Below are 20,000 nucleotides of genomic sequence, written 5' to 3' on the forward strand. Positions count from 1 at the left end.
GAGGCTTCGGCAGACGACGCTGCAGGGAGGAGATCAACCAAGAGAAGCGAACCAATGCCACAGCGAAGTGGAGAGCTACAGCAGGCCGGTTGTTAGGGTGACCAGACGTCCGGTTTTCCCCGGACATGTCCTACTTTTGAGACCTAAAAAATGCGTCCGGCAGGGATTCCAAAAACGTCTGGGATTTTGCTTCGTCGGATATTTGTGTTTCTCTGGGTTTTCATAAACTAGTATTTACCCCTTACAAGTTTTGGAAATGGTATCTCCCTTACGTTCCACCTTCTTGCGTGAGCTCTGACGGTATAGAGAGCAGTCATTGGTCGACCGATCTCAGGGTTGCCAGATACACGATAATTATCCTCCATATACAACCATTTTGAGCCTTTGGTACGATACTTCACCATCTCCAATCTGGCAACACTGAGCACCTTGCCGCCTCCATTGTTGTTTGTGCGGCATGCTGTACACTCCTACCAGCGCCGCCGCTCCCATAGCGCACTACGCGCTGTGCGTAGGACACCAAGTCCTGAGGGGGCTCCACATAATAGGCAACTATAAAAATCCTCATAGTTATAATAATTATAATGCCGATATTATTTACGTCTAGAAATATTAGGCACCTTTTAGGCATGTATATCACAAAACAGGCAGAACAAGAGAGATGTTTAATCTCAGCAACATTTAAAATAGAAGTGCGCTATACACTACTTTTGAATTAATTATTGGATTTTGCGTATACAAATGCGATTAATCAGGGAAATCAGGCGATTAATCGCGATTAAAATTTGTAATCGTTGCCCAGCCCTAAACATAATATAACATAATATTATATAAAATAATACAACATAATATAATATAACTTAATATAATATAACTTAATATAACATAATATAACTTTATATAATATAACATAATATAACACAACATACTATAACTTAATATAATATAACATAATATAACATAATATAACTTAATATAACTAATATAACATAACATTATATAACTTTATATAACATAATATAACATAATATAACTTAATATAATATAACATACTATAACTTAATATAACATAATATAACTTAATATAATATAACATAATATAACATATGATAATATAACTTAATATAACATAATATAACATAATATTACATAAAATAATTAGGGCTGTGAAACGATTACAATTTTTAATCGGGTTAATCACAGGTTTTTGTGGATTAATCATGATTAATCACCTATTACCGATATTCTCGGTATATTTTGTGAGAACATAGATTTATGACAAGACGGATATATACATTTATACATTCTTCTATACAATGGTGCTGCAACTCAGCAGTTATTTAGCAGTTTTCTTCCATATGGAACATTAATACATCTTCATCCTAAACAGAATGTTGAACCCTCCTGTTACCTTTCGGGTCAATTTGACCCCATTCAATGTTTAATGTCGGTGTTCTTTGGGGTCAATTTGACCCCAGGCTGTTTTTCACTGTGTCAAACTTTTTTATTTATTTAAAGGGCTATTTAGGTAGTCAACAAACAAACATAAAGTACCTCACACTTAAACTTGGGAAGCAATATTAATTCTAATAATTTTCTGGAGGTTTTAATTGCTGGGGTCAAATTGACCCCGAGGGTAAAATATGTTCGTAAATGTAAAGGTAACAGGAGAGTTAAACAGAGCATTTTTCTCTTGTTTGTCAACCATGAACTCCACCATGATACAATCTAAAGGTGGACAGATTGACAAGTTACTTTTTTTTTGCTCGGTCCCGATGCGCAAGACGGAGCTCTGGGCGCGAGACGGAGATCGATAAGTGTTAACGCAACGCGAAGAGACAGAAATGACATGCTGCTGTGGAGATACGATCAACAACAGACGTTTAGTTTAATAAAAGAACAAAGACGTGCTATAGAGAACATGTCAGGGGGCGGGCCAATCTTTTTAATGTCATGCGATCTACCAACACTACCTTAACGATCTACCAATACTACCTTAACGATCTACCAACACTACGCCGCGATCGACTGGCAGGTCGCGATCGACGTGTTGAGACCCTGATCTACAGGAAGTAAAAGTCGTAACAAGGTTTCCGTAGGTGAACCTGCGGAAGGATCATTACCGATGAACAGACCGTCTGCATGAGAGCGGACAGAGTTCAGATTGAAGTGGTGTATTGGAAGCTCATTTTGCAAGTGACTTTTTTTCCGTCCCGACGACCAACAACAGACGGATTGGAAGCTCATTCTGCGCATGCGTTAAATGCGTAAAAAAAAAAAAACCTAGTTAAACCTGTAATTGAATTAACTGAGTTAACGCGTTATTTTTCACAGCACTAAAAATAATACAACATAATAAAATATAACTTAATAAAATATAATATAACATAATATAACATATGATACTATAACTTAATATAACATAATATAACTTAATATAACATAATATAACATAATATAACATAATATAACATAACTTGTTATCTCATGCTGGGTCATCATCTGTCAGCACCTCCCTGCTGCTGCTCCGCTCCCAACGCTTTATATTGAGGCTCTTGAACGTTACATCAGAGGCTTTATGAAAGGAGGCCTCTAGAAGTGCACGGTCAGGGTGTAACTCTGTTCTTTGTCACCTTGAGCGACGCCTCCCGTCACCTTCCAGTGTCTGAGAAATGTGCATCAGAGGAAAAACTGCACTCGCCCACAAATACACCGAATTATTGATACTGGTAAATATTAAAATGTAGCTTCACGTTAATCTCTCTCTCTCTCTATCACTCTCTATGTCTCTCTCGCTCTCTGTCTGTCTCTTTTTCTCTCTGTCTCTTGGTCTCTCTCTCTGTCTCTCTAACACTCTCTGTCTCTCCGTCTTTCTGTCTCTCTCTCTATCACTCTCTATGTCTCTCTCTCTCTGTCTCTCTCTCTCTCTCTCTCTCTATACATCTCTTTCTCTCTATATCTCTCTCGCCCGGAGGATTTTCATCTGATGTTGCACGAATCAGTTTCACTCAAATCAAGGCTGTTTGGCCCATGGACGCTATATATTAATACACACACACACACACACACACACACATACACACACATACACACACATATATATATATATTAGGGCTGTCAGCGTTAACGCGTTAATCTATGCGATTAATTTGGCCGCGTTAACGCACTAAAATATTTTAACGCAATTAATGCAACTTTTTTTATTTATTTTTTTACAATTTTTTAAAACATTTTTTTTATTTTTATATACTTTATTAATCCACAAGGGGAAATTAGTTCTCTGCATTTAACCCATCCTTAGTTATTAAGGAGCAGTGGGCTGCAGTGATGCGTCCGGGAAGCAACTGGGGGTTCAGTGCCTTGCTCAAGGACACTTCGACTTGCTTCCGGTGTTCGTTGAAGTTTTTACACTCCTGAGTGTCAAACCGCGGCAGTACGGTTTGACACTGTTTCCGTTTTTAAAACAATTATTTCTCTGCGAAAATAAGGAGCAGAAATCAGTTTAACTCGTGGATGAATCAGTCGGGTTTCCTCCTGCTCCTCCTTCCTCCCGTCTGATACACAGAGGAACGAAGGGGCGACGTGTCGGGTGACGCGGCGCGGAAAGAACTCGTCACACGAAACCTTCACCGTGATTTGTCAATCCGTTTGTCTGTCAACATTTCAGTAAATCACAAGGACCTCCCACCTCACAGGTTAGGCTCATTTAGCAGCCTGTCAGTCAGAGAACCAGAGAACACGGCGCGAGGACAATGAGCCTCATTACAGAGCTGAGATTGTTCTGGAATGTTTGATGTATAACACGTGGGGGTGTGTCACATGCAAAAGACTTTAAACGGTGAATTTAATTTATTTTGTAAAATGTATAAAATGCCCCCAGCCTCCAGAGGGTGAACGTGACATATTTGAATGTCAGTCAGTTACCAAGGCCACTGGTTCTGCTGCTGTTCAATGTTAAAGATGACAGGACCAATGGGGTCTCAATATACTTCTTTTTTTTAACTAATCTGATGTTTCACTGAAGAAACAATTTATCATCCACGATATTAAATACCTCGCTGGCACTGTATATGTAGGAGCCTCTTTGAAAACACAGCTCTGTGTGAAGTTTTGTCTTTAAAAAGAAGGAAAACACTTTTAAGCACGATTAATCGCGATACAAAATTTAAAAGTATTACTAAATGAATAAATAAATCACAAAATAAATAATAAATGTGTGTAAATAAATGATTAAAAAAATTATAAAAGTAATACAAAATGAATAAATAAATAAGAAATAATAATTTTGTGTAAATAAATGATAAGAAAACTTAAAAGTATTACTGAATAAATAAATAACAAAATAAATAATAAATGTGTGTAAATAAATGATAAAAATAAAAAGGTAATACATGTTTTATTACTGCTCTACTAAGTATTTTTATCTAACTTGTTATACAGGACTGTCTCAGAAAATTAGAATATTGTGATAAAGTTCTTTATTTTCTGTAATGCAATTAAAAAAACAAAAATGTCATGCATTCTGGATTCATTACAAATCAACTGAAATATTGCAAGCCTTTTATTCTTTTAATATTGCTGATTATGGCTTACAGCTTAAGAAAACTCAAATATCCTATCTCTAAATATTAGAATATCATGAAAAAGTATACTAGTAGGGTATTAAACAAATCACTTGAATCGTCTAATTAACTCGAAACACCTGGAAACACATTTTCAAATGTTTGATTTTGTTTTGCTGTTATAAATCTTTTTTTACTTGGTCTGAGGAAATATTCAAATTTTATGAGATAGGATTTTAGAGTTTTCTTAAGCTGTAAGCCATAATCAGCAATATTAAAAGAATAAAAGGCTTGCAATATTTCAGTTGATTTGTAATGAATCCAGAATGCATGACATTTTTGTTTTTTTAATTGCATTACAGAAAATAAAGAACTTTATCACAATATTCTAATTTTCTGAGACAGTCCTGTATACCTGAAAAGAGATGTCCCTCATCGTAGTAACAGAATCACCACCTGACTCGTTCAGCCTTTAACGTGCTAACGACACACACCTGCGCTGGCACCACCTGGAACGCCGGTGAACTTAACGTCACATTTTGACGCTTCAGAGATGGATGTTTCCCTGGGGACTCCGAGGTGACTGAAACCAGACGCACAAAGAGAGAGACACACACACACACACACACACACACACACACACACACACACACACACACACTACCTGCTGGGCTGTGACTGAGCCGCCTGTCCGCCAACATTTCCCCATATTATACGTGATGATGATGTCAGAGCTATGGCCTCGAAAAATGATGTTCTGTCGCCATCCTCGAATCCTCCATGTTGTTCAGCTCCTCTTCATCTCTTCACCTCTGATGAAGAGGAGGAGGACGTCGTCACGGCAGCGCTCACCTGACTCCATGTGTTTGTGTCCTTTCAGTTTGTGACCCCGTCCTCGGTGATCATGGATCTATGGTGAGATTAGTGTGTGTTTCTGTGTGTGTGTGTGTGTGTGTGTGTGTGTGTGTGTGTCTGCCTGCTGTTGTTTTTTGTGCCCTTTTAAAATGCGTGGGAGGGTTTTAGTTCTCAAACATTGCGTTTTTATTTGAGTGTCAGTGCTCTGTGGGGGGACAGATGGATTATTGTGATCTGACAGAAACTACACAAGCAGTGACACACTCTGTGTGAGTGTGTGAGTGTGTGTGTGTGTGTGTGTTTGTGTTGGTTTTAAGGCTCGTCAGAGCTCATCATTTAAAACCATGAAAACTGAGCTCACTCAGTCGTGTGTGTAGTCCTTCCTTTTGAGCACCGTGTGTGTCTGTTTGTGTGTGTATTTGTATATGTGTGTGTGATTGTGATGTGAGTGTGGTGTGTGTGTCTATGTGTGTTTGTGTTCACATGTCTGTGTGGTGTGTGTTTGTGTGTGTGTTTGGGGTGTGTGTGTGTATGTGAGTGTGTGTTTGTTCGTGTGTATGTCTGTGTGTCTGTATGTGTGTGTTTGTGTTCACGTGAGTGTGGTGTGTGTATGTATGTGAGTGAGTGTGTGTGTGTGTTTGTGTGTCTCTGTCTGTATGTGTGTGTTTGTGTTCACGTGTGTGTGTGTGTGTTTGTGAGTGTGGTGTGTGTCTGTGTGTGTGTTTGTGGTGTGTGTGTGAGTGTGTGTTTGTGTGTCTCTGTCTATGCGTGTGTTTGTGTTCACGTGTGTGTATGTGTGTGTGCGCGTGTGTTTGAGAGTGTGTGCGTGTCTCAGTGTGTGTGTCTCTGTCTGTGTGTGTGTGTGTGTGTGTTTGTGTTCACTTGTCTGTGTGTGTGTGTGTGTGTGTGTTTCTCTGTGTGTGTGTGTGTGTCTCTAACCTTGTGTGTGTCCTCAGTACGTCCCTCAGAACCTGTACCCGGTCTATAAGAACAAGGTGGTCCCCGTCGCCGACATCATCACTCCAAACCAGTTCGAGGCCGAGTGAGTACGAGTGTTACACGCACTATAGATATATATATATATATCTATATATTTATTTTACCTTTTTTTTTAAACCACGTATCTTTAAAAGTAGATTTATTTCACATGGTCACTGTTAAACCATGATGTGGTTTATGGCTCCTCATTTAGAGCCGATATCTTCACTGTCAAGCCCCGCCCCCTAGTGGTGTTTCTGTGCGTCTGCAGGATCATATTAAACGTTTTCCTTGATATTAAAGGCTCACTTAACTTCAGGATTTTTTTTTCCACGAGTGATATCAGGAGAATACGATATTTCAAGGTTTAATTTGGGTTCTTAAGAGTGAATGTCCGTGTCACGCTGCCATTTTGCTTGTGTTGCAGATTATTGACGGGGAAGAACATCAGCACAGAGGAAGACGCCCTGGAGGTAACGCATCCGTCACTATAAAATCCCCCCTGTGCTTTCTATTTCGTAAAATAATCGGAATCGACTTTATTCAGAGTTCATCCGGTCGTGGAAAACCTGGAAAAGTCCTGGAGTTTAAAAAATGGTGATTTCCAGGACTGAAAAGTCCTGGAAATCAAAAAATCCCCAAAGTCCTCAAAACGTTGTTATATTCATATCTGCATTTAGTTTTAAATAAGGAATATGCTTTTAAAAGACTGATGCTCAAAATATACATTTTCCGCGCTGCAAGTGAACGCACCGTAACTGAAAAGACATACATGTTTTATTCTTTTAATCTAAACTATTGTCTCTCATTCATTTGAGGCATTTAAGGTTATTGGAAATCTCATTGTTAGTTTAAATATGACATCTTCTCTCTCTGTCTCTGTTTCTCTCTCTCTCGCTCTCTCTCTTCCCCCCCCCTCTCTCTCTCCCTCCTCTATGCTTTATAATTCTCATTGTTAGTTTAAATACAACCTTTTCTCCCTTTTTCATGTAGACACGGAGACTTCACTAAATGTTTGTTCATGGTCATGTGGTGTAAAGTCGTGTGAACCCATTGGTCGACATGTGTGTGAACCCTGTTAATGTGTAACACACACACACACACACACACACACACACACACACACACACGGCTGTCTGCAGGTCATGGACCTCCTCCACGCCATGGGCCCAGACACGGTGGTCATCACCTCCTCCGACCTGCCCTCCAGACTGGGAGACCGCTTCCTGGTGTCGCTGGGCAGCCAGCGCCAAGGTGGGTGGTCCACATCACGCCTGGCGTGTTATGTGTTGTTGTTGTTGTTTGTGACGCTGTCTCCGTGTCCCTCTCAGTGCGTCCCGACGGCAGCAAGACGACGCAGAGGGTCCGAATGGAGGTTCACAAAGTGGACGCCGTCTTCGTGGGAACCGGAGATCTGTTCGCCGCCATGCTGCTGGCGTGGACGCACCACTACCCCAACGACCTGAAGGTACGCTGGCCGGGCCACGCATTTTTTTAAATTTAATTTAATGTAATTTTATTTATTTCATTTATTTTATTTATTTTATTTATTTTTATTTTTAAATTTTTTATTTGTTTAATTTATTTCATTTGTTTGATTTCATTCATTTTATGACAAAATAATTTTAATTTTTTAAATATTTATTATTAGAAGGGCTAATAATATTACTGCCCTCTCCCCAGATGGCCTGTGAGAAAACCTTTTCAGTGATGCATCACGTTATCCAGAGGACAATTTCATACGCTCACAGTAAGAAATCAACAAACTTAAGGCTTTAACCTCATATCTAATCTGTTTAACAACAAGAACAACAACAACAAGATCTACAGGGAGCTAGAATGTGATCATGAATTTAAACCCCCCCTCTTTGTCTCTCAGAGTTGGCGGGTCCCGGTCGGAAGCCCAGTCCGCCCCAGCTGGAGCTGAGGATGGTGCAAAGTAAAGCTGACATCGAAGACCCTGCTATAGTGACGGAGGCCACGGTCATATCCTAACACCACCCATCAGACTCATGCTAACCTTTGACCCCCCACACCCCACCACCCTCGTGAATCCCTCCCGTCCAGTATCTCGGTGAATCTCTCGTCACTGTAAAACTTTGACTGTCGTTTTCCAAAACGTTCAACACCTCATCATCCAGAAAAAAGACTAAATAACCTTCGTATTGTAACCCCCCCCCTCTCCCCCCATCCCCCTGTAGTCAGTGTCCCGAACACCCTTGACCCCGTGACCCTTTGACCCCCAGACGAGAGCCACGGATAGACAGTTAAGTCTATGTCACACAGTTGTTGTTGTTTTTAGAAAGCCGTATACATATATATATTTATATATATATATTTATATATATATATATATATATATATATATGAAAAAATAATAATACTGGTAATACTAAGGGATATGAAGTGGGGTATGGTTAATTAGGAGGTCCGATCCCTCGGCACAACAGAGAACTCGTTTTTGATTTGTTAAAGTCCCATTTTGACCAAGATGTCATATTTGTGATAGAAAAAGGCATTTTAATAATACGTAATACGAGGACGAATCGAGTTCTCGTACTTCTGGTAAAAACACTGATTTGAAAGATTCTCTGTCTTCGAATCCAAATGTCTGTTTTAAATTATTTCATTTTATTTTTGAAGAAGTCCGGTTTCATACGGGCGGAAACGATAATTAATAATTTAATTCACTGCCGCTAAAGCTGCAGATATTCTTTTCCCACACTTGTAGAAGAAAGGTGTCACACACACGCGCACACGCACACACGCACACGCACACACACGCCGGTTGATGGAGACCAACAGGGCCACATCCTGCAGAACATTTCTCCACAACGTGATCTGAACTGATTTCAGCTGCCGATGCTCCGAAGCTCTACCTCTAAATTGTTAAAAAAACAAACTTTGCCTTTTTGCTTTTTTACTGCCACTCCACTCAACTTGCGTATACATATCTAAATACTTATTTTTGACACACACACACACACACACACACACACACACACACACACACCAGTTGCCAGGTAGCAGCACTTGTCTCTCCGTGGCTCTGCACACCACTATTTCAACCCCCCCCCTCCCCCGTCTTAAAGCAGTGATGTAATGGTGACCAAGTATAACCCCCCATAAAGAACCCCACCCCACCCACCTTTAAAATATAACAAAAGAAAAAAAGACGCACAATGTATAGTTGATGTATAGATGTTGTACTCTAACTGTATTGGACCATCTGTATGATATCTTCGATTGGACCATTGTGTTGATGCTACTGTACCATAGTCATACACACACGGTGACCCGAGACCTTCGGGCTGGTTCTGGCACCTTGGGGGGGGGGGTCTCCGGGCCGTTGTCTCACAACAGTACCTGGTAACCGTCGTCTTAATAGTTGTAGTGTGTCGTTGAACTTCTTCTTTTAAATCGCAGCGCAGCAGAAAATGCAAAACAATACAATAAAAAATAAAAAAAGGGCAACGTGAGCCGAGCGAGAACCTCGGTGGCAGAACCAACCCGGTTCCCCTAACCGTGAACCCAGAACCCTATATCTGAGAGGTGTGCCACGGAATTTACTGAAGGCATCGAGAAGTTGTGACCCATCACCTCTCTCACCCCCCCCCCACAGTCCTTTTTGTTGTCTTTGTTTAGGCCGCTCCTCACTCCACTGTTGCCACGGCAACAGACAGGATGAGTTTTAATTATATTAATAATGATTTAATTAATCAAGATTTATTTATTTTTATTTATTTAAAATCCATAATTTAATTGAGTTATTCTGATATTTCATATCTGGGATTCTTTATTTATTTTCTATTATTTCCGTCTACATAATGAAAACCTAAAAGTGAAAAATAGAAACATTTTCAATTAACGTTGATTAAAAAAAACTGAATCTGGAGCCGAGAAGCGTTTTGCGTTAATTATTGTTATTATTATTAATAATTATTTAAACTATTGCCAAAGTTTAAGCGAGCTATGTGCAATACGACACGGATGAGCTGTTAACTCCTCTAAACACAAGATACTCGTTTTCTGGATTACTCAGAAAACCTTTTTATTATTTTAAATAAAAAATAAAAAGTTTTATGATTTGAGGAAACCAACTCGGTCTTTCAACCAGCTCATGAACCTGCTACCTGGAGCGATAATGTTACTTTAAATATATTTTTTGTTGATATTAGTCAATCTGCTGCTCGTGCTTTCATCATAATTCATTTTAAAATGGCGGCCAGAGCGGCGTGGAGTTCCTCCGTCGGTCATGACGGTGTTTTGCGGTCGGCGCCGCAGGAAATGAGATTCTAACGACACTTTTAACTCGCCTCAGTATCTCGTTGCTTTCTGATTTTAATGTTAACGAGACTGCTAACATTTCAACAAACCAAATATATACAAATATATATATATTTATATATATATGTATGTAAACCCGCTGGATATTGGGTTCTGGGCGGTCCGGTGTGGTTCTGTCCTGCTGTTGTTTCTCTATGGACTGTACTGTGATACTGCCTTAGGAACCTAACGTCGGAGGAGGAGGAGGAAGAGGAGACATAATGTAGGTACCTTTGATGCACATTCCTGTTCTGCAGACGCAAAGAAAAAGTTATTTACATTTTTATAGTTTTTTTGGGGGGGTTTAGAAAATGACAGAAAATTATGATCACATTGTCCTTCAAATGTTCTTTTTTCAATTTTTTTTACTCAAAAATATTCGACGATGTAATGCTGCAAAGCAGCGGGAACTTTATTTTAATATACATTTTTAAAAATGATTTATCTAACGATGACGGTGGGAGAGAGAAAAAAATGCAGTCTCATTTTGAGAATATACAAAAAAAATACCTGTGTGTGAGAGAGTGTGTGTATATAAATGTCCTCTATGGTCACAGGGTTGTGTGTGTGTGTGTGTAATGAAAGAGGAACTTTCAAAGGTTTAAAAAACAAACAAAAAAAGAAAGATGTAAATAGTGTTGATGAGGAGGGGCGGGATGTTCAAGAGGAGCGTCATTCACCACTTTCATTTTCCCCTATCTGCTTAAACAAATGGAGGTGTGTGTGTGTGTGTGTGTGTTAGATGGCAATGCTGTACCCTGGGAGTGTTTTTTTGGGGGGGGCGGCGCCACGATTTTCACTTTTTTTTAATGTCATATCAACGGTTTTTCGGCTTGATGGGCAGCTCTGGCGAACTTTCACAATAAAAGGCGTTTAATTCAAAGTCTAAATTACGCGACAACTTCCCACATCACTCGCTTTTTTGGGGGAGGGCTAAATTAACAGATTGGATGGTGGAACCATAACTAAGCGGGACCAACTTCAACCCCCCCCATCTCCTCTTGCGATGAACCCTCTCATCCTCATCAGTTTGGTTAAAAAAATGGCTGCCCCCCTAAAAATAAATAAAACCTCCAATGGTCAACCCATCTGTCTTCGACCGTGGTCCTCTCCTCCTCTCCTCTTCTCCTCTCTTTCCGATTGACTGTTTGTGTCTCCGCCATCTTGTTTTTTAGTTGTTTTTTTCTTTCTGTTTCTTGGTGGCCAAAAACAAAAACAGAGGAAATGTACTGATCATCGTTCGGTAACTGTTTTTAGTGCTATGTTTTTGGAGAGGTACGAGTATTTTCTAACATGTTACAATAAAAGATTGTAGTGTACAAATTCACATTTATAAAATATATATATATAGATATATATGAGAAATGTATGTTCTAATGCAATAAAGAGAGATTAAGAATTATGAAAATCAGATCACTGTTTTTTTCTATTTGTAATGTTACGTACAAACCATTTAAACCCCGTGTTTAAATGTAGACATTGTGGTTAAACTGTTCAAAATATTATAATAAATATGAGCAAATATATTGACGTTATACATCGAATTAAAGATTCTCAGCACTCAAACACCTAAAGAAATGAAGTATTAAAATGTCATCGACGGCACGTTTTTCCAGAACTAGAGACACGTAGCTCGGTGCTATGAAAAAAACAACTAATATTTCCATATCTGAACAAAAGCTCACATGTGTCGCCTTTATTATAACCGTTTCCTTTTGATTGCAGAGATTTACCTCTTTTAGTTTGGGTTTGTTATTTCGAGCAGAAACCTCAAAAAATAGGTTTGTTTTTTAAAAGGTTAAATTTAAATATTTGAATTCAAGTATTAAATGTGAGAGATTATCAATAAAATGTTTATATTCCTCAATGAATACAATTTCACTTTTCAAAATGCCCTAAATTAAAATGTATTTGCCCATTTCTTCTGGATAAGTTACCCTCCGTCGCTGCACCTGCCTCATCGAACCACTTGCTCGTTTCCATGGATACCGCTTCCTCCTCTTTCCTCACGGCTTCTCATGAAGTGATGCGATTGGATCAAAAAAAGTAGTAAAAAGCTGAACTGAGATTATTCCAGAGGAATTCCACGTTCCGCTGTGAATATTTACACAACTCACAAACGTAACTCGTAAACGCAAATGACGCCTTTAGAAGTGTGAATGAAAATACAAACCTCCAGGTGAGGAACACACCTCGCTAAAGACCGGAAATAAAGTCAGATTAAAATAAAATGAGACGGGTTTTCATTTTTCTATCCATGCAAACATTTTTAATATACAGAAATTTTTTATGATATTTAGCACATAGACATGAAAACGTTCTCGTGTTAAAAGGTCAGTTTGAACATTTCAAGATAAAAACCTCTGACCCAAAACCTTAAATGAAGCTGCCAAAAAACAAACAAAAAAACCCAGACTCATTACCACGGTTACGGCTTTTTATCCCCAGCGATAACGTTTACTCCAGCGCTCATTACTACACTGTTCAAAAACACCTGGAAACAACAACAAGAAACCCTTCAAGTATGACCCGCGCAGATCTCGAGACTCGTCCCCCCCCCCCCCCCCTGCATTGGGTTTCTCCTCAATGTCAGCGAACGCACCGCCGTGCACGCCCCAAGGTGACCACTAGGGGTCCTCTACAGCGTGTTGAGCTCGATGAGCCTCCCGGCGAAGACGCCGAGCGTCCCGATGATGCACACGGCCATGAAGACGCAGAGCAGGATGTGGTCCAGAACCATGGCCACGAACTTCCACTCCTCCGCTGCCTGGAGGAGGAGGAAGAAGTAGGAGGAAGAGGAGGAAGAAGAAGTATGAAGAAGAAGTAGGAAGTAGTAGTAAGAAGAAGAAAAGTAGTAGTATTAAGAAGAAGTAGGAAGTAGTAGGAAGAATAAGAGGTAGTAAGAAGAAGAAAAAGAAGTAGGAAGAAGAAGAAATAAGAAGAAGAAGTAGGAAGAAGAAGAAAAAAGAAGAGGTAGTAAGAAGAAGAAAAAGAAGAAAGAAGAGGAAGTAAGAAGAAGAAGAAGTAGGAAGAAGAAAAGTAGTATGAAGGAGTCGTAAGAAAAAGAAGAAGAAAAAAATAGAAAGAAGTAGGAAGAAGAAGAAGTAGTAAGAGGTAAGAATCATTTCAATTCTATTTTTTAAATGTAACTATTGTCTTTCATTCATTGGTCATGGAAATGTGGTTAAAGGTCATGGAAAGGTCGAGGAGAGGTCATGGAGAGGTCATGGAGAGGTCAAGGAGAGGTCATGGCGAGGTCAAGGAGAGGTCGAAGAGAGGTCAAGGAGAGGTCATGGAGAGGTCATGGAGAGGTCATGGAGAGGTCAAGGAGAGGTCAAGGAGAGGTCATGTCGAGGAGAGGTCATGGAGAGGTCATGGAGAGGTCAAGGAGAGGTCATGGAGAGGTCGAGGAGAGGTCAAGGAGAGGTCGAGGAGAGGTCATGGAGAGGTCGAGGAGAGGTCATGGAGAGGTCAAGGAGAGGTCGAGGAGAGGTCATGGAGAGGTCGAGGAGAGGTCGAGGAGAGGTCAAGGAGAGGTCATGGAGAGGTCGAGGAGAGGTCATGGAGAGGTCGAGGAGAGGTCGAGGAGAGGTCGAGGAAGTCCATTGGCCACCATGTGAATGGACCCTGATCTGTCTCACGTTGTTCGATTCCTCGTCTGACTTCATGGTCTCAGCGATGTACTTCACCCCTTCGATGGCGCTGCGGACGTCCGGGTTCCTGGTGATGGGAGACTGGTAGGTGATGCTGGTGGGGGCGGGGTTACCTGCAGGGGGGGGGGGGGAGACGGGTGATACCAATAATTATACAAATGCTACGGCCATGAAGACGCAGATGTGGTCCAGAACCATGGCAACGAACGTCCACTCCTCCGCTGCCTGGAGGAGGAGGAAGAGGAAGAAGAAGTAGTATGAAGAATTAGGAAGTAGTAGGAAGAAGAAGAAGAAAAGTAGTTGTATTAAGAAGAATTAGGAAGTAGTAGGAAGAAGAGGTAGAAAGAAGAAAAAGAAGTAGGAAGAGGAAGAAAAAGAAGAGGTAGGAAGAAGAAGAAAAATAAGAAATAGGAAGAAGAAGTAGGAAGAAGAAGAAGAGGTAGGAAGTAGTAGGAAGAAGAATAAGAAGTGAGAAGAAGAAGAATTAGGAAGTAGTAAGAAGAAGAAGAAGAGGTAGGAAGAAGAAGAAGAAGTAGGAAGAAGAAGAAGAAGTAGAGGTAGGAAGAAGAAAAAGAAGTAGGAAGAAGAAGAAGAAGTAGAGGTAGGAAGAAGAAGAATTAGGAGGAAGAATAAGTAAGAAGAAGAAGTAGTAGTAAGAACAAGTAGGAAGAAGAAGAAGGAGTAGGAAGAAGTAGGAAGAAGTAGTAGTAGAAGGAAGAAGAGGAAGAAGAAGGAGAATAATTGTTCCGCCTTGCCTGAGATGTCGGAGATGTCCATGTCGGTGGGGAACATCCTCTTCTGCCGGATCTCCTGACCGGGACGCTTCATCGTGGAGAAGAACATCATGTTGGGAATGGTTTCGATGAACACCTGGGGGACAGAACACATGTTGCTCGAGTCGTCGCGGCCACCAGGTGGCGGGAAAAGGAATTTTTATTTATTTATTTATTATTAAATATATTATTATTATTATGTAAAATATATACATAATAAATGTATATATTATAAATACACATATATTGTGTATATTATATATATATATTTATATAGATAATTATTATATATATTTATTACATATGATTATTATATATATTATTATTATATATTATTGTTATACATATTTGTATTATGTTATTATTATTATGATTATATATTATTATAAATACAATTATTTTATATTGTTACATATATCATTATGATATATTATTATATATATATATATACATATATGTTAAATATATTACAAAAAAACCCCGGGAGGAAAGGAACCTTGCGTATCCAGCCGGGCATGGTGTGGGTGCTGGGCGAGCGGTGGTGCGTGTTGATGACGATGACGGTGATGATGATGGAGGCGATGACGAACACCATGGTGAAGAGCATGTATTTCCCGATGAGGGGCACGGCGCTGGAGGTGGAGGGGATGAGCTCCACGATGACCAGCAGGAAGACGGTCAGGGACAGCAGCACGGAGATGGAGAGCGTCATCTTTTCGCCTGGGAGGAAGAAGCTTTTATTTTGAAGCCATCTTATTTTGAAGGGTTCGGAAGGGAGAATGATTCCGATTAAAACTATCTGAGAGACGCGGATTTGGTCTCAAAGAGTTTTAAGAAGAAATAATTTTTTGAATGAACCCAGACACGAGGGCGTCAGACGTTCATACGCGTGGGACGTCCTCGACGAGTATGAAGCAGATCTAGTGGCGAGTTCTTCTGTGGCGGAAGAAGGAAATGACAACTGTTTCCACGGAGTAAAGCCACAGAGATAAGCCCCGCCCCCTCTAAGACGTGAAATGAAGCGAATGACGCGAATTATGGAAATGAAGCGAACAAAGCGAATGAAGCAAATTAAGCAAATGAAGAGAATGAAACAAATGAAGAGAAAGACACAAATGAAGAGAATGAAGTGAATGACACAAATGAAGTGAATGAAGAGAATGAAGTGAATGACACAAATGAAGAGAATGAAGTGAATGACACAAATGAAGAGAATTAAGTGAATGACACAAATGAAGAGAATTAAGTGAATGAAGAGAATGAAGCGAATGACACAAATGAAGAGAATGAAGTGAATGACACAAATGAAGAGAATGAAGTGAATGACACAAATGAAGAGAATGAAGCGAATAACACAAATGAAGTGAATGACACAAATGAAGAGAATGACACAAATGAAGAGAATGACACGAATGACATGAATGAAGCGAATAAAACAAATGACGCAAATGATGTAAATGTAGCAAATGATGCGAATGAAGCAAATGAAACAAATGAAGCGAATGATGCAAATTAAGCGAATAAAGCAAATGAAACAAATGAAGCGAATGACGCAAATTAAGCGAATGAAGCGAATGACGCAAATAATACAAATGACGCGAACGATGCAAATGAACCGATTAATATGAAATTTAGAAATGTTTTGGGCCTCCAAAACTTTAGAAATGTTTTGGGCCTTAAAAACTTCAGAAATGTGTTGGGCCTCCAAAGCTTCCTAAATGTTTGGGCCTCCAGAGACGAGCCGATGAGCTGACGCGAAGGCGTACCGGAGTCGGTGGGCAGGTAGAAGACCAGTCCGGTGAGAAAGGAGAACAGCATGCAGGGGATGATGACGTTGACGATGAAGTAGAGCGGCAGCCGCAGCATCAGGAAGTGGTACGTGATGTCCAGGTACGGCGTGTCGGGGCAGCAGGTGTAGTACACCCAGTGTTTCCAGCTCCGGTAGTCCTTCAGCACCCATTCACCCGACTCCATGAAGTTGCTGAGGTCGGGACGATCGCTGTCCTGAAACACAGGAGGAGAAAAGAGGAGGAAAGGGACGATAGAGGTGAGGAGATATATATATATATATAATAATAACATATAATTATATATATATAATAATTACATATAATATATATATAATACTATATATAATAATGATATATGAATATATATATAAAATATAATATAAATATATATATATGATATATGTGTATATATAAATATATTTTACATATATATAATTGTATATAATAATTATAATGATTATAACATATAATATTAATAAATATATATAATATATAATACTTATACTTAATAAATATATAATAATTATACTTAATACATATATAATTATATATAATTATTATGTATAAATATATATACAATATAATATATATCTACTATCTACAGGACTGTCTCAGAAAATTAGAATATTGTGATAAAGTTCTTTATTTTCTGTAATGCAATTAAAAAAACAAAAATGTCATGCATTCTGGATTCATTACAAATCAACTGAAATATTGCAAGCCTTTTATTCTTTTAATATTGCTGATTATGGCTTACAGCTTAAGAAAACTCTAAAATCATATCTCATAAAATTTTAATATTTCCTCAGACCAAGTAAAAAAAAGATTTATAACAGCTGAGTGTTTGTCAAGGCTCAGGAAACCCTTGCAGGTGTTTCGAGTTAATTAGACAATTCAAGTGATTTGTTTAATACCCTACTAGTATACTTTTTCATGATATTCTAATATTTAGAGATAGGATATTTGAGTTTTCTTAAGCTGTAAACCATAATCAGCAATAAATCAGAATAAAAGGCTTGCAATATTTCAGTTGATTTGTAATGAATCCAGAATGCATGACATTTATGTTTTTTTAATTGCATTACAGAAAATAAAGAACTTCATCACAATATTCTAATTTTCTGAGACAGTCCTGTATGTCTATATATAATATATAAATATATTTTACATATATATGATAATTATATATATATATATAATAATTATATATAATACGATATATATGCTAAATATAATATATATATGGTATATATATATAATGCGATATATTAATAATATATCCATGTGTCCCACTCACGGGGTTGATGATGACCAGCAGCCCGTCGTAGGTCCAGGTGCCCAGCTTCATGCTGCAGTTCTGCAGGTCGAAGGGGAAATGGAGGACGATGATCTCGCAGTAGCTCTTGAAGATGGCCGGAGGATTCCAGGTGATCATCCCGCTGTGCTCCAACAGGACCTTCGTCTGGTGGATGATGGCGAAGTCTCCGTCAGCGCTGAGGAAGAGGAGGCCGGGGGGGAGGGGGGGGGGGGCATGTGAGATGTGCAGACCTGTAGGTGTGGGTGTGTGTGTGTGAGAGTGTATGTGAGTGTGTGTATGTATGTGTGTGTGTGTGTGTGTGTGTGTGAGTGAGTGTATGTATGTGTGTGTGTGAGTGAGTGTGTGTGTGTGTGAGTGAGTGTATGTGTGTGTGTGTATGTGTGTGTGTGTATGTGTGTGTGTGAGTGAGTGTATGTGTGTGTGTGTATGTGTGTGTGTGTGTGAGTGAGTGTATGTGTATGTATGTGTGTGGGTGTATGTGTGTATGTATATTTGAGTGAGTGAGTGTGTGTGTGTGAGTGTACATGTATGTATGTAGGTGTGTGTATATGTGAGTGAGTGTGTGTGTGTGAGTGTACATGTATGTATGTAAGTGTGTGTATATGTGAGTGAGTGTGTGTGTGTGATTGTATGTGTGTCTGTGTGTTTGCGTGAATATGTGAGTGAGTGAGTGTGTGTGTGTGTGTGATTGTATGTGTGTGTGTGTGTGTACTTGTTGTATAGCACCAGGTCTGGTTTCCAGATGTCGGTTGACGGGACTCTGATCTTCCGGATTCCTCCGTATTCGTCTGGGTTCCAGTTCAGATTCACGTCCAGCCATTGCTGAACATAAAAACATCAAAACATTAAAACATCAAAACATCAAAACATTAAAGTTATTTTATTCCCATAATCTCATTAATTGATCTTAAAAATATAAAGTCATCATGTCCACATCACAGTCACCAGGTCACACGTCCTTTATTTATGCATAACTAATGAACAGCTCATTTCACCAGGACAAAGCACATGTCCATTTTTTAATTTTTTAATTTCAAATCCAAATATAAATCGTATATATTTCAGTCGTCATGTTTTTACCTGTTTCACACGAACGTTGCTCGTCACGATCTGATTCACTTCATCCTGAGAGTTCAGGGAAAAGACGAAAGAAAATGAACATTTTCACGAGAGATTTCAGGACGAAATATAATCTGAACGCCATTCATAAAAAAAAATTAAATACCATTTTAAAGACAATAAAAAGCACATCTTTATGACATCGTTTCCCCTCTTTGAATTCCTCAATTAAATATTAATAGTTGAGATTTAAAACGTTTTCGACACCAAATAATTACAGTAAAAAAAGGTTTATGGGGACAAATATTCGTGGATAATTCTGTATTAGTGCACGACATAACACATTTAATATGGATACAAGGGGAAATAATAATAATATTAATAATAATATTATTAATGCATTATGTGCTCATAGTTGGATTAAAATGAAAATGTCTCCATTTGATTGCCTAAAGTTCGAGGGTTTCTAAAAGGTGCAGTGCCCATAAATCTTTAATTTCTTTCTTTTAAAAAGCCTCAAGTGAACATGTGGTGAGCATCAAACCGAGTCTTTATATTTCATATATATGCATATGTATATATATACATATATATTATATAATATATATATATACATATAGATTATATAATATATATATTATTTATATATTTATATATATATATATATTATAATATATATATATTAT

At 38.8% G+C, this 20,000-nt stretch overlaps 2 protein-coding genes across 2 annotated transcripts in view; one reads left to right on the plus strand and one right to left on the minus strand.

Annotated features, from left to right (window-relative positions):
• Positions 1–12,132, plus strand: part of pdxkb (pyridoxal (pyridoxine, vitamin B6) kinase b) — a 32,256-nt gene extending 20,124 nt beyond the window's left edge. Inside the window, exons 5-11 of the mRNA XM_056435775.1 lie at positions 5,443–5,477; positions 6,374–6,459; positions 6,823–6,868; positions 7,538–7,649; positions 7,727–7,863; positions 8,079–8,145; positions 8,275–12,132. Of these exons, the coding sequence (XP_056291750.1) occupies positions 5,443–5,477; positions 6,374–6,459; positions 6,823–6,868; positions 7,538–7,649; positions 7,727–7,863; positions 8,079–8,145; positions 8,275–8,390 (599 nt within the window). The 3' untranslated portion in view covers positions 8,391–12,132. The remainder of the gene's footprint in view (positions 1–5,442; positions 5,478–6,373; positions 6,460–6,822; positions 6,869–7,537; positions 7,650–7,726; positions 7,864–8,078; positions 8,146–8,274) is intronic.
• Positions 12,133–12,961: 829 nt separating this feature from the next.
• The window catches only part of LOC130207049 (acetylcholine receptor subunit alpha), a 9,729-nt gene continuing 2,690 nt past the window's right edge, over positions 12,962–20,000 (minus strand). Inside the window, exons 3-10 of the mRNA XM_056435441.1 lie at positions 19,336–19,380; positions 18,968–19,077; positions 18,235–18,430; positions 16,914–17,151; positions 15,644–15,867; positions 15,130–15,244; positions 14,363–14,487; positions 12,962–13,488 (exon numbers count right to left, since the gene is read on the minus strand). Of these exons, the coding sequence (XP_056291416.1) occupies positions 13,360–13,488; positions 14,363–14,487; positions 15,130–15,244; positions 15,644–15,867; positions 16,914–17,151; positions 18,235–18,430; positions 18,968–19,077; positions 19,336–19,380 (1,182 nt within the window). The 3' untranslated portion in view covers positions 12,962–13,359. The remainder of the gene's footprint in view (positions 13,489–14,362; positions 14,488–15,129; positions 15,245–15,643; positions 15,868–16,913; positions 17,152–18,234; positions 18,431–18,967; positions 19,078–19,335; positions 19,381–20,000) is intronic.

Source organism: Pseudoliparis swirei, chromosome 17, assembly GCF_029220125.1.
Source record: "Pseudoliparis swirei isolate HS2019 ecotype Mariana Trench chromosome 17, NWPU_hadal_v1, whole genome shotgun sequence".
Lineage (NCBI taxonomy): Eukaryota > Metazoa > Chordata > Actinopteri > Perciformes > Liparidae > Pseudoliparis > Pseudoliparis swirei.